This window comes from Amphiura filiformis, chromosome 15 (assembly GCF_039555335.1).
Source record: "Amphiura filiformis chromosome 15, Afil_fr2py, whole genome shotgun sequence".
Lineage (NCBI taxonomy): Eukaryota > Metazoa > Echinodermata > Ophiuroidea > Amphilepidida > Amphiuridae > Amphiura > Amphiura filiformis.
Genome location: NC_092642.1, coordinates 10938351 through 10952973, shown reverse-complemented (window position 1 = coordinate 10952973; position 14623 = coordinate 10938351). Strand labels below are relative to the sequence as shown.

Below are 14623 nucleotides of genomic sequence, written 5' to 3'. Positions count from 1 at the left end.
GAACTCTGAATAAAATACAAAAAGTTAAATTTTACTGTTATTAAAGCACTTCAGGCTTAGTCTTTTATGTGGTATTTTAGTATACCACTGAGCATTATAATTATGCAAAAAGTAGAAATCCGAGTAAATTTGAGGGCGTCGCTGTGAAGCAAATCACACATTATGGCTTTTTAATCACTCTTTTGCATGTATCATATATTTCTTGAAAATAAGTATGTAATTTTGCGGATCATATTTGTTATTTTATCATTTGACAAAAAATCTTTCTGACAATATAATGTAAATGCCTAAATGGTAGTAATTGCTACATTTATTTTGAAATGAAATACATAACATGTACATTGACCAGCAAATCACAATATCCTTTTATCCATTTAAAAAGCGTCACCAAATCATATCACATCAAATAGCTTTGGAAAGCTATCAATAGATAGTAAGCCTATCTTGCCATTATTTGCAATCTTGATAATAATTTGATATCTTTACAACCGATAACATGACAGGCGAAGACAGAGATGAACTGTGAACAACATCCCTTGATCATCTGTGATTACGGAAGTCAGTGCTTGTTTTGTACAGCATTGGTTTTTACAGCAGTGCGAGGAGAAGAAAAGAAAAAAATGTTGGATGTCAGCTTGTGCAGATGACCTTGCTCCACTTATGACAGCAGAGATGATATTGTAAGGCTGCCACATCACTATAGATGTGGGCTCGCGTATGTCGTCATCATCATCATCCTCATCCTCATCGTCCACTTCATCTGATCAATTACGTCACAATGAGATGGATAGATTTACGAAATATATCTCAAGGATAGATCACTTGGTTGCATATACATTGTGGTTAATAGGTTTCTCAGTATGTCCTTCTTGACTGAGTTTCTTACCTGTAAAAAGGACATTGTTCTTACGTTTTATACATTTGTGCTGAATCCTTGCAATAAGGAAGTGGAACTTGTGTGGTGGAACTAGATCAACCTCCCCCTTGTATTCTGTGCAGAGATAAAGCATGACATATAGCAAGCCACAAAATGGACAAATATTATTTACCATTTTCACATCATATTAACTGTAATTATTTGTGAGGGTTGGCAAAATGGCCATACAGTTTCCCAATTAGATTAAATTCAAAATTACCTTTGATTTTTTGCCGGGGTTGTAGAAAATCTGGCCTGAGCGGTATATTTAATCCCAATTAAACTAATTGTGAAATACGCTCATGAATATTACCTCACTTGTGAACTGTGACTGAGGGAATTGATTGGAATGGTGGGCTATTCCATTTAAAATCCACACTACCCCTGTAGAAGATTTAGCTAAAGTCTTCCACAGAGGGAGTATGAGTTTTGAATAGAATAGACAATTGGGTAACTTCAATTTGAAATACTCACTCCAGTTGTAGAAGGTATAGGTAAAGCCATAATACAGGGGGAGTATGAGTTTCAAAAGGATTAACTCCGACAAAGTACATTTGAAAAACATACTCCCCCTGTTGAAGATATTTCCAAAATCTTCCACAGGGATAGTGTGGATTTTAAATGGAATAGCCCAATTAATAACAGTTGAGGAGATGCTGCTGGTGAATTTGGTCAGTATATTATCCCACTTCTGCCCATCCATTGAGGTCAATTACAGAAACACACCCCATGCATACTGGTGCATGAATTGTGGCACCATAAGATGTGTGAGTGAATTGATTGAGATGACCAGTGGAGAGATGTTATATCATACCGATTTCCCATTGAGGTCACTGTGTAGTGGGTACACTCAGGAATAGTCATGTTATGAACTGTGGTGCGTGCAGAATTTGCGAGGTTGGATTGACTTGTGCTAATGCTGGTACTGAATCTAACCATTGAAGAAATTTTAATCTCAAATTATAATTTGTAACATTCAATGCTTCGTTTGCTTGGATCCGTACCAAATAGGCAGCCCTAATATTTGTAACATGTTAAACCTGGGTTTTGGATAGTGATATTGCACCAAACAATTTACAAATGATCATGCCTGGAAAAATATGGAATCAGGGAAACTTGTCTCAGGGAAATTTTTGCTATTTGGAAGGAAATTTTACAATTTGTAAGAAAAATTTTGCTTCCCAAAATAAAGAATTACATAATTAAATAAACTAGTGGGTAATATATTGCTACTTATGTGACATTTGGCTAAATCTTTCTGGGAAGTAAACATTTTGTTCCAATGCCTGCTATTGATAGATATAAATGTGCCAGTTTATTATTTACACAAAAATGAGTCTGGCTATATCTCAAAATCAATATTCCCGACATCTTGACTCAGTTTGCTTGATCACATCACAAATTTTTGGATAAATGCTCAAAAAGTGGTTACTTTTACAGATGCAGTGATAAAAGCTGATATTTCCACCCATTTGAGCAGAGTATAGTGGTATACGTGTATGAACTGTGACACAGGAAGTGAGATAGAATTGATTTGAGTGACCAGCAGAAGCTGCTGCATGGTATAGAGTTCTATCATGATATTGGTCAAGTGGATACCAAACCGGTTTGGATGTCGGAAGAAATTACTGGGGAGGAATGATGTTGCTCTTACATCTGACCCCTTGTGTTGACATAGTTTTTGTTGTGTAATGGAGCCGACTGAATTCAAGGTACTGATACTGGTTGTGTAGAGAAAGAGTGATGAAGAGCTGGTGTCGTGAAATTCTTTTACCCTCCCTGGTTTACCAATCTTGATTAGATTCGGCTGTGGCATAGCATCATATGGACATTGGGGGGGGGCAATCAATTGCAAAATTTAGAAAATCTCGTAGGAAAATTGCCAAAAAACGGCGTATGTCCCCCCATCAGACATGGTGCCTCCTAATCATGGTCAATGCCCCCCAATATGATGATACATGCTATGCCTCTGAGATTCAGTTTTAAGATGGTAAACCGATAGACCAACCTTTGACTTAGAGATAGCAGGATTAAGCTGGTGGTACTTTGTGGTTAAAGTAAAGGTAATGCTATCCTAGGGTCCCGCCAAGGTGCATTTGTGCGTCCCGGACGCAAGTGAATTTTAAACCAAAATCAAGCTTGTTTATGCTTACTCAATATACTTCCCATGAAATAAAACATTTTTGTTGTTTTCTAAACCTACATTGTGCATTAATATTTTAGCAGCATAGACCAATCAGTAAACGAGTTAGCTTTATTGACCTTTAAATACGCCCATTTTGCGACAACAGTCAATGAACATACTTTTCCCAACCAGGTTTTACAGTTGTTAATGGACGCAGAGCTTTTAGCCTTAACACCATTTATAAGGTAGATGGTTCTAAAAGGTTGAGTATTTCCCCCCTGAAATTCTCCACATGAAAAAGACAAAATTCTATATGATATTAATTATTATAAATGCTTGATATAAAGAATAAAACAAAAAGACAAGGCAATGTGGCACCATTTTGTTTGATGTGTTATATTATTTTAACGTTGTTCTATGATAGTGATTCAAAACATAAAAACTCTGTATGTTTTTTAGTATTATGCAACAGTATAATAATTTTTTGTCCTAGGATATTGATTCAAATTGAAAAGGTTATGTAGTTTGTTTATTAGATTTTATAATTATAACCATATCAAAATATCTTGAATGAATGTCACTTTACTAATTTGTTTTTGTCCATACAACTGTCAGATTGTTTAGGTGGACAGCCAGTATTTGCAAGAATTGCATTCCTTGACATTTCATTTAACCCCTGAGAACTAATGCCTTTTTTACATTACGTTTCTGATTGGTTAATGACCTAAAATATTCATCTGAGTGACCAATAAAAATACAGCTTCCAAATATTTTAAGCTCAATTCTCCTCAGACCTACCACCATTCTTACCATGTTTCTGATTGGCTCAATACATCATTATGGTCTTTTAATAACCAATCAGCAGGTAGCACTCATAGCATTAAGATCCCTGGAGGTGGTTTAATTGAAATCGTTTTAATGGTTGGAAGTCAAGAAGATGTCATTCACTATGTTTTCCATTAAGTAGGGTTGGTTCAGACTGTTCAAATAAAATGACACATTTGTGTGTTTAAAATTGCGCTTGTTAGTAAATTAGTAAAAGTGCATTGAGAAGCTAAACTTCTGTCAAATAAGTGTGTATGTAACACAAAGACCGAACATAAGAAAAATGTAAATGGTAGAATCTGCCATTTTGATCTGGTAAACACAAAACAAAGATATGTACAGAGTGACATTTCAATATTTGAAAGCTTTTGTAGTAAATACTATTATTACTTGAGAATTTCCAGGCTTGGTTGTACCTTGTACACTATAGCTATTAGTGTTGCTTATGCAACACATGTTACAGTCACTTACCACCCACCAGTAACAGCAGTTCATTGGCAGTAGAGATATAGACGGCTATTTCTCTTGTGTTCAGAAGAATCTATTAATTATAACATGCTTATTATTGACAGCATCTATCCAATGATTCGGATATTTATTAAAAATACTTCAACAGTAATTGATTGTTTTGTAGTAATTAAATATTGGTAGAAATTAATGTGAAGTAAGTGGTTGGTTTGTGCACTGGGTTATTCCAATTGAAATCCATATACCCCCAGCAGAAGATGTGGCCTTAATCTTCCACACAGGGAGTGTGAATTTCAAATGGGGTTACCTATATGGGTGACTCCATTTGAAATCTGAACCCCCTGTGTGGGCGATTATGGTGAGTTCTTCCATAGGGGTGTATGGATTTCAACTGGAATTGCCCATTGTCCACAGCTGGGAAGCATGTGGTTGGTTGACTTATCGGTCGTTATGTTACATCGCCATGTCGGTCGTAGCTCCCACTTCTACTTCCTACAATTTTTTTCCATTCTACATTGTCCTGTAGCAAGGTCGAGGACAAATTTGCAATTTTGTGTTATTTGTTACAAATTAACAATATTTGCGTAACATAGTGACCTAAACATACACGAATAAAGTGTTTACAAACATTGTTGTTTGCCTAACATTGTGAGCCTGCGTAAAGCCATATGGCAACATTCCCTGAGGAGGACGCCCTCAATATTTTTCTAAATTCTGTTTTTTACATGATTATAATGTACATAACTAACATACCCAGCAAAATCAAGACTCTGGGTGCTGTAGTTAAGTCACAATCCAAGATTTTGAATAAAACGCAGGAACCGTTGTTTGAAGCCATATTATAACATTTGCTGAGGAGGACGCCCTCACTGATTTTTGAAAATGAATTTTTTTACACGATTATATTGTACTTTATTAAACCAATATACCCTGAAAAAATCAAGACTCAAGGTCAGGCCGCGACAAATCGCCTGTCCGATAGCCCGGGGCAATCAAATTTTTTGTCGGGCAACTAAAACTCTGAAGAGCTGTGCCCGATCGGGCAAGACTAAATTAAAACCAATTAAAGCTTGATGATGCAAAATGGAGTATTTCTGTCAAACCTGGCGTGTTCACAGAAGTAAAAAACAGTCAAAACCAAGTAGAAAACTTCTTGAAATGGCCCTCAAATTTTTCCGATGCTGCATGTACCACTCATATCCATACCAGACATATATGCTAATGAAATGACGTATTGGTAGTAAAGTACAATTTAGCCAATTATAGAAACTGTTTCGTGCATATATAATGAGTTTTTATAATGTCAATGATGTCAGCTGGCCATGTATTTGCATGTACAATTGTACATCGAGATTGAGACGTGTTAGTGGTTGGAAAAATACGTAAATCGCTGTGACTTTACTGACAAAATTTCACATAAAATACACATTTTTTCCACAAGAAACAAACAGTTTTGAATGCATATGAAATGTTTATTTTTATAGTGCTTTCATGAATACTCATTTATGTATCATCTTAACCGAGAAAGTATCGGCTTTCCGCAAGAATGAAACTGTCAAATTGGACGTACTTATGACTACGAGTTATATGCACTGCATGATGTGACTTTGCTGACAATTGTTGCCGGGAATATGGGTAACTTTTGGGCAATTTCGGGCAACCAATTTTTGACTATTGCCTGCCCGATCGGGCAAGCTAAAAAATAAAATTTGTCGCGGCCTGCTCAAGGTGCTGTAGTTTTGTCAAAATCCGAGATTTTGAATAAAACGCCTGAATCAGCGCTTTATTATTACGATGGAATTATTAGTCGAACGCATACACAATGTTCATAACACACAGGACGTACACGGCGTGCGCGACGGTGATCTACACAACAAAGGGCTGTACCATAACATGACCGAAGGAGTGGTACGTACATACATATGCGCTGGTAGTAAATTCCAATTTTCTTTGCTCTGCCGTAGTTGTTCGGCTCAAAAATAAAAGGGATATATCTGACAGTAAAAACTAACATTTTATGGCAAAGAAATGCTAATCTATTTTGTATGAAAATGTTATAATATGGCTTTAATTATTACAATGGAAATATTAGTCAAACACATACTCGGTGTTCATAACATACAAGTAGTACGCATACATGGCGTACAGGACACTCATACACACATCAAAGAATTGTGCCGTAGCAGTACATGTAGCACGACCGATGGAGTGACACACAATGGCGCTGGTAGTAAATTCCAATTTTCTTAGCTTTACCTCACCTCAGTTGTTCAGCTCAAAAAGGGGACATATCCGACAGTAAAAGCTAACATTTTATCGAAAAGAAATGCTAATCTATTTTTTATGGAAATGTTACAACATGGCTTTAACTAACGCATGTTATTTTGATACTTTTGGAAGAGAAAATTAGCACTTACGTCTATATTTTTTTCTGTCCAATGTCTGAAGTACTATTGCTCTGCTGCTTACTTAAAAGCCTTTGGGCACTTATGCCTTGCAGGATTATTCTGCTGGCCCATAGCAAAAAAATGAAAAATGCACACCTTCAATATTGGATGTTTAAATCACGGCTATATATATTTTGAAGTATGCAGGCAAACTTTTGTAGAAAAGCTTTATGAGACTTAGTTGCAGTGAAATGCAGTTGACTAGTCTTAAAGTGTCAAACGTTGTTATAATGATGCTTTGTGTTGCAATTAAAACTTGTCAACTGTACCTTGACATGAAGTTTATAAACCAACAGACGGTCACAAGTAAAGTCAACAGTAACTACATTCGAAAGTAAACGTAAGGGGGTACTACACCCCTGCCCAATTTTGTGCCTATTTTTGCATTTTTTCAAAAAAATATAGTGCATTGGTGACAAGTAAGATATGTATATTATAGGGGCAAGGACTACAACTACTGCACTGAAAATTTTTATTTCAGCACAGATAACAGTTGTGGAGTTACAGTCAAAAATGAGGGAAAACCAATATTTGATCAATAAATCAATAACTACTTGCCTTGAGTTGCTGAATTTTCAGTGCAGTAGTTGTAGTCCTTGCCCCTATAATATACATATCGTACTTGTCACCAATGCGCTATAATTTTTGAGAAAAATGCAAAAATAGGCACAAAATTGGTCAGGGGTGTAGTACCCCCTTAACAGTAGTGCCCCGTAATGTACTTACAAGTAGCTGCATGGAAGTTACTTTTGACGATTTTGCATGCAAGATATCTTATATGTAACAAGCTGCGTTCAAGACTTGCAAGCAACTTGTAGTATAAAGTAAGCATGACCATAATGTTGGCCATAATAGGACTGGATGATCCAATCCTATTGTGATTATGCATAATTTAGTAAATTTACCAGTGAAGGACATGCTTACTTGAGAGTATAAAGGATCAACCTACATACCCTCCACATTTTTGTCTCTTAAGGCAAAAAAACAATATTTTTTAAGTGGTCTAATTGGTAGACTTGATCAGTTCCCTTGGATCTTGTTGTCCAAAGAGGGATACAGAGGTGCTGCGAGTCAAGAAGAGGCCTACTATCCACCACCATTCTGCCCACCTCCTCAACATAGGCAGTATATTGCTTTAATATGGATAGTACAGAGGCTCTTTACTTGAGCTATTCACTGGTGGTGATGCCTATAATACACCAACGCAATGTCGAACAATCTTGGCGATAACATATCAAAAGAACTGGCAACAAAACAAGAACAGTTGGATAACGTTAGCGCTAGAATTCATTTGTTGAAATGAGTCGTTGTTTTTGAGGTTGTTGACATTTGGACTGTCACTTGTAAGATATTACGTCATTCTGTCCATCCTAGGGCGTATCCCATCCAATTCCAATTTTCAAATAATCATAGCCTAAAGGAGCTTAATAAAGCTTGTCAAATCTTGATTAGATTTTGTTGTTTTTCATTTACTTTTTGAAAGTATATATAATGAGAAAACACATAAAAATTGGTCGACATCAAGATGAGATACTCTTATTTGATAATCCACATATGTGACGTCATGGACAACCTTTACCCAACACCATGGAAAATCAAATTATTTCTTTCTAATGATAAAATTAATTTGAATCTTACTATACTTGGTGGGTACAGTCAACTTTTATAGTCATATTTTTGGAAGGTCATTTTGGGGTCATCCGGGGTCACCCAGGGGTCATCTAAGGTCAAATTAGTAAAAAATGTCGTATGCGCATGAAACTTGGTGGGTACAGTCACCTTTTAGAGTCAAATTTTTGGAAGGTCATTTTGGGGTCATCCAAGGTCAAATTACTAAAAACTGTCATATAGGCATGAAACGTGGTGGGTACAGTCAACATTTAGAGCCAAATCTTGGAAGGTAATTTTGAGGTCACAAGGGGTCATCTGAGGTCAAATTAGTAAAAATTGTCCTATGGGCTTAAAACTTGGTGCGTACAGTCACCATCAGCCAGGTAATCGCGACAACCGAGAACTGCCAAATACGGGTAACCGCCTAGTGAATATTAATTTATCACATTTCAAATAATGCAGCAGAAAGTGAATCCTTTGAAAAAAAGTGAAAAATTATATGGAACCTTGAATACTGATTTTATGCAATCAAATACCTCAAGTTTTTATGAATTCTAAAGGGTGTCCTCATTTAGCAAATCACTTGTAATCCTTTTATCAGATTATGGATGTGAGCAGAGAAGATATCGTACACTTCCTATAATGCATTTTTCCCATTTCAGTTTTCTATGCTGATTTGCTATCCGGTGCAACACGGGTTGATAGTGACGAAATGTACCTCAAATGAATGTAACACATCCCGATCTTGCAAAATGTGTTATTTCTTGACTGTCGACCTGTGTTTAACCAGTCTATTCTCAAAATGAAAACAAACAGAACCTGTACAAATGAAACAGGAGTGTCATAAAATGAAATGAGGTGATGTATCATGTTGCAAAGGATTCTGGGAAGGGTAAAATATCTTCTGACCTAGAAACAGTGAAATTTGTTTAAATCCACCCAGATCTAGGCAAAATATCTTGTACAACAATTGGGTCTTTAACATTTCCATGAGGATTAGCTGGTTTGGAAAAAGACTTTTCCTCATCAGCTTTTTAGAACTCTCACTATGGACCACAATGTCCTCATCCCAATGGCATAGTTCAATAACCTCAATTAAACAATCAAGATTTGACCTCAAGTTGCAGAGTATGAGGTTTTGTACCAGAACTGCCCCTGATAGATGAGCATGTTGTGGATCCTAGTGTCTCAAAATAGTTGATGTTCTCAGTCAGAACTGTCTTCAGTAACTCAATTGGGCAGGAAAACTAAGGGTATTGGCAACATGCTGTATTGCCATAAAATGACAATTGTGCTATCAGCTAGGGAGCGACAACACTCCCCCTATTGCAGCAAATGACAATATGCTTTCAGCTTGGGAAAGATGACACCTATATATTTACCATGTGAACCTCCAGAGGAAACACATGCATTGGCAGGCAAACATTTTCTGACCTTCTTGACCTGCTTTTATCGTCCCATTTGGATCCGACTTCGCACACTCGGGGTGTTTTGACGAATATGAAAGCCGTGATAATTGTAAAGAGCTTTATTAATGCCAGAGATAGACACCATTTTGCTCCTGAAGCATTTTTCATGCTTCAAGTGACCTGTGAAAACTGCAAATTGATGTGAGAAAACAGGGCAGTAGTGTTGTGCTAATTATTTGCCAATAGTCTGGTTGCAAATCTTTTTTGAGCTGATGGTTCTTTGATGATATTGACTTGGCTTTTTCATCAACTTTGGTATCAGTAATAGAGAGTTTCTTTATCCCTTGATATCAACAATAGCTGCATGTTTCTTGGTTGCAGGATATTGTCAAAAGCTATGTCAATGGTAGACTTTTTCATGAAATCTGTCATCAGTAGAAAGTTATTTTGTTGATTCTGATATCAGGAGGCATGGGTAGTTTATTTGCATCTCCAAAGGGTTTAATAACCAGAACTCCCCTCCCATACCTAGTACCTACCGCTCTTCTATTTCTAATTCTAATTGACCAACTTGTCTTCAGATATGTGCAGTTCATGGTCAACGCGAAATTGATGAGCACTATTAAAGAAAACTATCTTGAGAGCAGTTGTTGGTTGATAAGCAAATAAACTGGATATGTGTCTTTGCATATTTAAAAAGTGGAGCAGTGCTCCAATTAATTAGAACATAACCTGCCAGCCAACTGTGCCACTTAAATTTAGCTCTTAATGGAGAATACCAATTCAACCAGAGAGCGAATAATTTGTTTATTATATGATGGTTCTTATTAATTTAAATTGACATTAGAAATTCAGGTTTGTATAAGGTATAACAACAACAACAACAACAACAACATAGCCATCTACTGCTGATACTAGTATTGATGACAGCTACATCTACTGCTGATACTGATGACATAGCTATCAACTGATGATGTTGGCATTGATGACATAAGTATCTGCTGCTGATGTTGGTGTTGATGACAGCTATCTACCACTGTTGGTATTGATAACAAAACTAGCATCTACTGCAGATATCGGTATTAAGGACATACTCTACATCTACTGCTGATACTGGTACTGATGACATAGCTATCAACGGATGATGTTGGCATTGATGATATAACTATCTACTGCTGATGTTGGTATTGATGACAGCTACATCTACTGCTGATACTGGTATTGATGACATAGCTATCTACTGCTGATACTGGTACTGATGACATAGCTATCAACGGATGATGTTGGCATTGATGACATAGCTATATCTACTGCTGATACTGGTACTGATGACATAGCTATCAACGGATGATGTTGGCATTGATATAACTATCTACTGCTGATGTTATTATTGATGACAGCTATACCTACTGCTGATACTGGTATTGATGACATAGCTAGCAACTGATGATACTGGTACTGATGGCATAGCTATCTACTAGTACTATCAATGTTGGTGTTTATGACATTGCTACCAACTCTTGGTGTTGGTATTGACGACATATCTATATACTGCTGGTGTTGGTATTGATGACATAACTATTTTAGCGATATTAGTATTGTGACGTGACAGCTATCTACTGCTGATGCATGATGTTTGGTATTGGCAACATAGCCATCTACTGATGATGTTGGTATTGATGACATAGCTATCTATTGCTGATGACACAACTATCTGTTGCGGATGTTAAATGCAATTAATTTCTTTTAATAATTGATTTTCAATGGAAATTTATATGGATTTTATGTCTTTTGATGTAATTTTTTTTTAATTGTAATATTTCATGTAATTTGACCACAAAGTGAAATAATGTGAATGTTGGTAGTGATAAGATAGCTATCTATAGCTATCTATTGTCTATTGCTGTCTACTGCTGATGTTGGTATTGATGACATAATATTAAATAATAATGAACAAAACATGATCGGTGTTACATGAAAATAGTAAACTATTATTTGCATTGTGCAATGGGAAGCTTTTATCTTGGGAATACTTTAATATTATATAAAAACAACAACAAAAGAAATAACACTTACTATAATGTAACATTTGCTTTATGTTAGTAAGTAAAGTGGTTTAGGTCATATATACTTTCAGTATCACTACAGTAGGGGAAACCCCTATACTAGAAATGACTACTTATATTGTTTGTTTATACGACTCAAAGGAAACAAAATGCTGTATCATCACAATTCAGATTGATATTTTCTCTTTTAATAGATATTATATAGTCCTTTGTTGTCATGATCAAAGGAAATTGGTTTGTTATGTATTTTTCAAGGATGCTAAGTGTATTTTGAGTCCATGATCATGATCAAGTGAAAAACCATTCTTCCGGTTTATGTAACTGATAAGGATGTGTATGATAGTGCACAAGTCGTTGGCTGCATGTGATAACTCATATAAATTGGTTACAAATATTTAACAAACTTTAACCCTCTTATAGCTCTAAATATTGGGCATGAGTACAAAATAAGTTTTGAAAATTAGTTCAGGGATGTAAGTTTTCAGGATTTTTACAGAATTCATGTTTTTTTGTAGTCCAGATTTTCGCAATTTCTTTTATTTTCAGCCCGTTTTGGGGCTTTTGAGCCAGAATTTACACGCTTTTTTCCCAATTTTCAGGTTATTTTCTTCAAGCTTACTTACATCCCTGTTGGTTATAAAATTGTAATTAGTTACGAAAAAATGTCCCATGTTCATGATATGTGTGTTACTTAGAAATTCCTCTTAAGGATTAAAAAAAAGTTTTATTGTTGTAAGACAAGTCTGGGATGAGGCTGTCAATCAAGTCGTACCACTTTAATGTAAAACAAAGTGTAAAATCATTGAAGCTCAAATGCCCATATTAGAAAACCCATAAGGATCGTTCATTAGGTCAACTAATTGACCTAATTTTAGGGTCGGTCTGGTAACCAATCAAACAATTTATTTTTTGTGGCCTTACCGGTCACAGCTGATCAGCATATGTGTATCTGGATAAAAAAGTTACTCCATATTTACTGGAATTTCACTGTCTTCTGTATAATGTTGATAATCTCAATGTAATTCTTAACTCTAATCCTAATCTCAAGCACTCTACAGCTGATTCATGTTTAATCTTTTTTTGTGTGTGTTTTTCCAGCTACAATGCCTGTTGTGAGTTCCTAACACAGAATAATCTTCTGTCAATTATTCGAGCACATGAAGCACAGGATGCGGGGTAAGTCTCATTTCTTATTACAACTATTAACGTACAGGTGCGATTGCGACTATGTGCGCATGTGTACCGGTACATGTTCAGGTGCGATTGCGACTATGTGCGGGTGTGTACCGGTGCGTGTGTGTTTTTCCTGCCTGTAAGAGACATTTTTGTGTATTTTTCACACCAAACGGTGCTCCATGACAACTGGGGATGACCCAAGCCTTGAAATAAGCAGGCGCTGGGAGCAAATTCGCCCTTGTAATGCCACCAATTGCTCCTGGTCTTTGTAAAACTTGCATGAACCAGGAGCAATTTTCTGAAACAAATTGCTACTGGTTCTAGTTTTGCACTTGATGCAGTAGTGCTGATATGCTGTATTGTATATGCAGAAAAGGATTTGCTATATGAAAATTGCTCCTGTTTCTTCAGAAATGGCTCCTGGTTCATGTAAAATTCCATCCTCATACACATACACACACAAAATGGTGGTAAGCATCCTCGGTATGTCGATTGAATATGGATTCAGACGCTGCATTTACATAAACTTTGTCCACAGTACTAGGAGGTGAACAACAGTTGCGCACACCTGTGCGGGGATGATTGCTTATGTTTGTTTTAGAAATTTTGTAAGTTTTGTAATTGTGCAATGTGTACCAATAGATGTGTACCAATATAAGTAAGTGTGTGTGCTTGAGATAGAAGCCAGATTATTTATGTTTTCTTTAATTATTTTACCAATAATAAGAGTAGGGAGATCTGAGGTGATCTTTAACCTTCTTTACGCACACACAGTAGAGGAGCAAATGATAATTGGCTATTCCAGTTGAAATCCATACACCTCCTATGGAAGACATGACCTTAATCTCCAACGGTGTAGATTTCAAATGGAGTCGCTCATTCAGGTAACCCCCATTTGTGAAATTCACACTCCCTGTGGAAGTTTAAGATCGTATCTTCCAAAGTTGGTATGTGGATTTCAATTGGTATAACCCAATGGGTATGTAGTGATATGTACCTAAAATCAAATCATCAAGCTCTTGTGTAGTCCACATATTTGTTCATAATGTTAAGTGAAGCGTTGAATATCAAATGCAAACATCGTTAGTAATTAGCACATCTGCAATAATGGTTAGGATGACTGTGTGACAGGACTGACCATTTTGTTTGCTGTATGCTCTATCATCACAAAAACTCTCATCTTCACTAGTCACAGTTAGGCATGTGCTCTCTCTGTAATTACAAAGCTACTTGTTGATGGGTATGAGACCTATCCCTGTTGTCAAGGGCAAAGTTCCAGGATGAGTTTTGTTGCTTTGAATAAATATGTCTTCCCACTCAGTATTTGTGGGTGTCCTCCTAATGAGGGGGTCAATCTCGGAAGAATTCAACTGAAAAACAGCTCCATTGAATTAAAATTTGACATTTAAAAATGATAATGTGAATCTTTCATCTTTATCTTGTGCTTCAGTTGCTTGTTAAAGTGAATTTAGATCACTGAATATTTTTATGGTCAGGAAAAATCTGTTTGTGAAAATCTTCTTGTTCATAACGCATACAAAGAGAATATTTATACATATAAAAAGGTAAACTTGTATCAT

General features: G+C 36.2%; 1 protein-coding gene across 1 annotated transcript in view; it reads left to right on the top strand.

Moving 5' to 3' along the window:
- The window catches only part of LOC140171244 (protein phosphatase 3 catalytic subunit alpha-like), a 182946-nt gene that overhangs the window by 102507 nt on the left and 65816 nt on the right, over positions 1 to 14623 (top strand). The window contains 1 exon segment of the mRNA XM_072194473.1: positions 12966 to 13043. Coding sequence (XP_072050574.1) covers positions 12966 to 13043 — 78 coding nt within the window.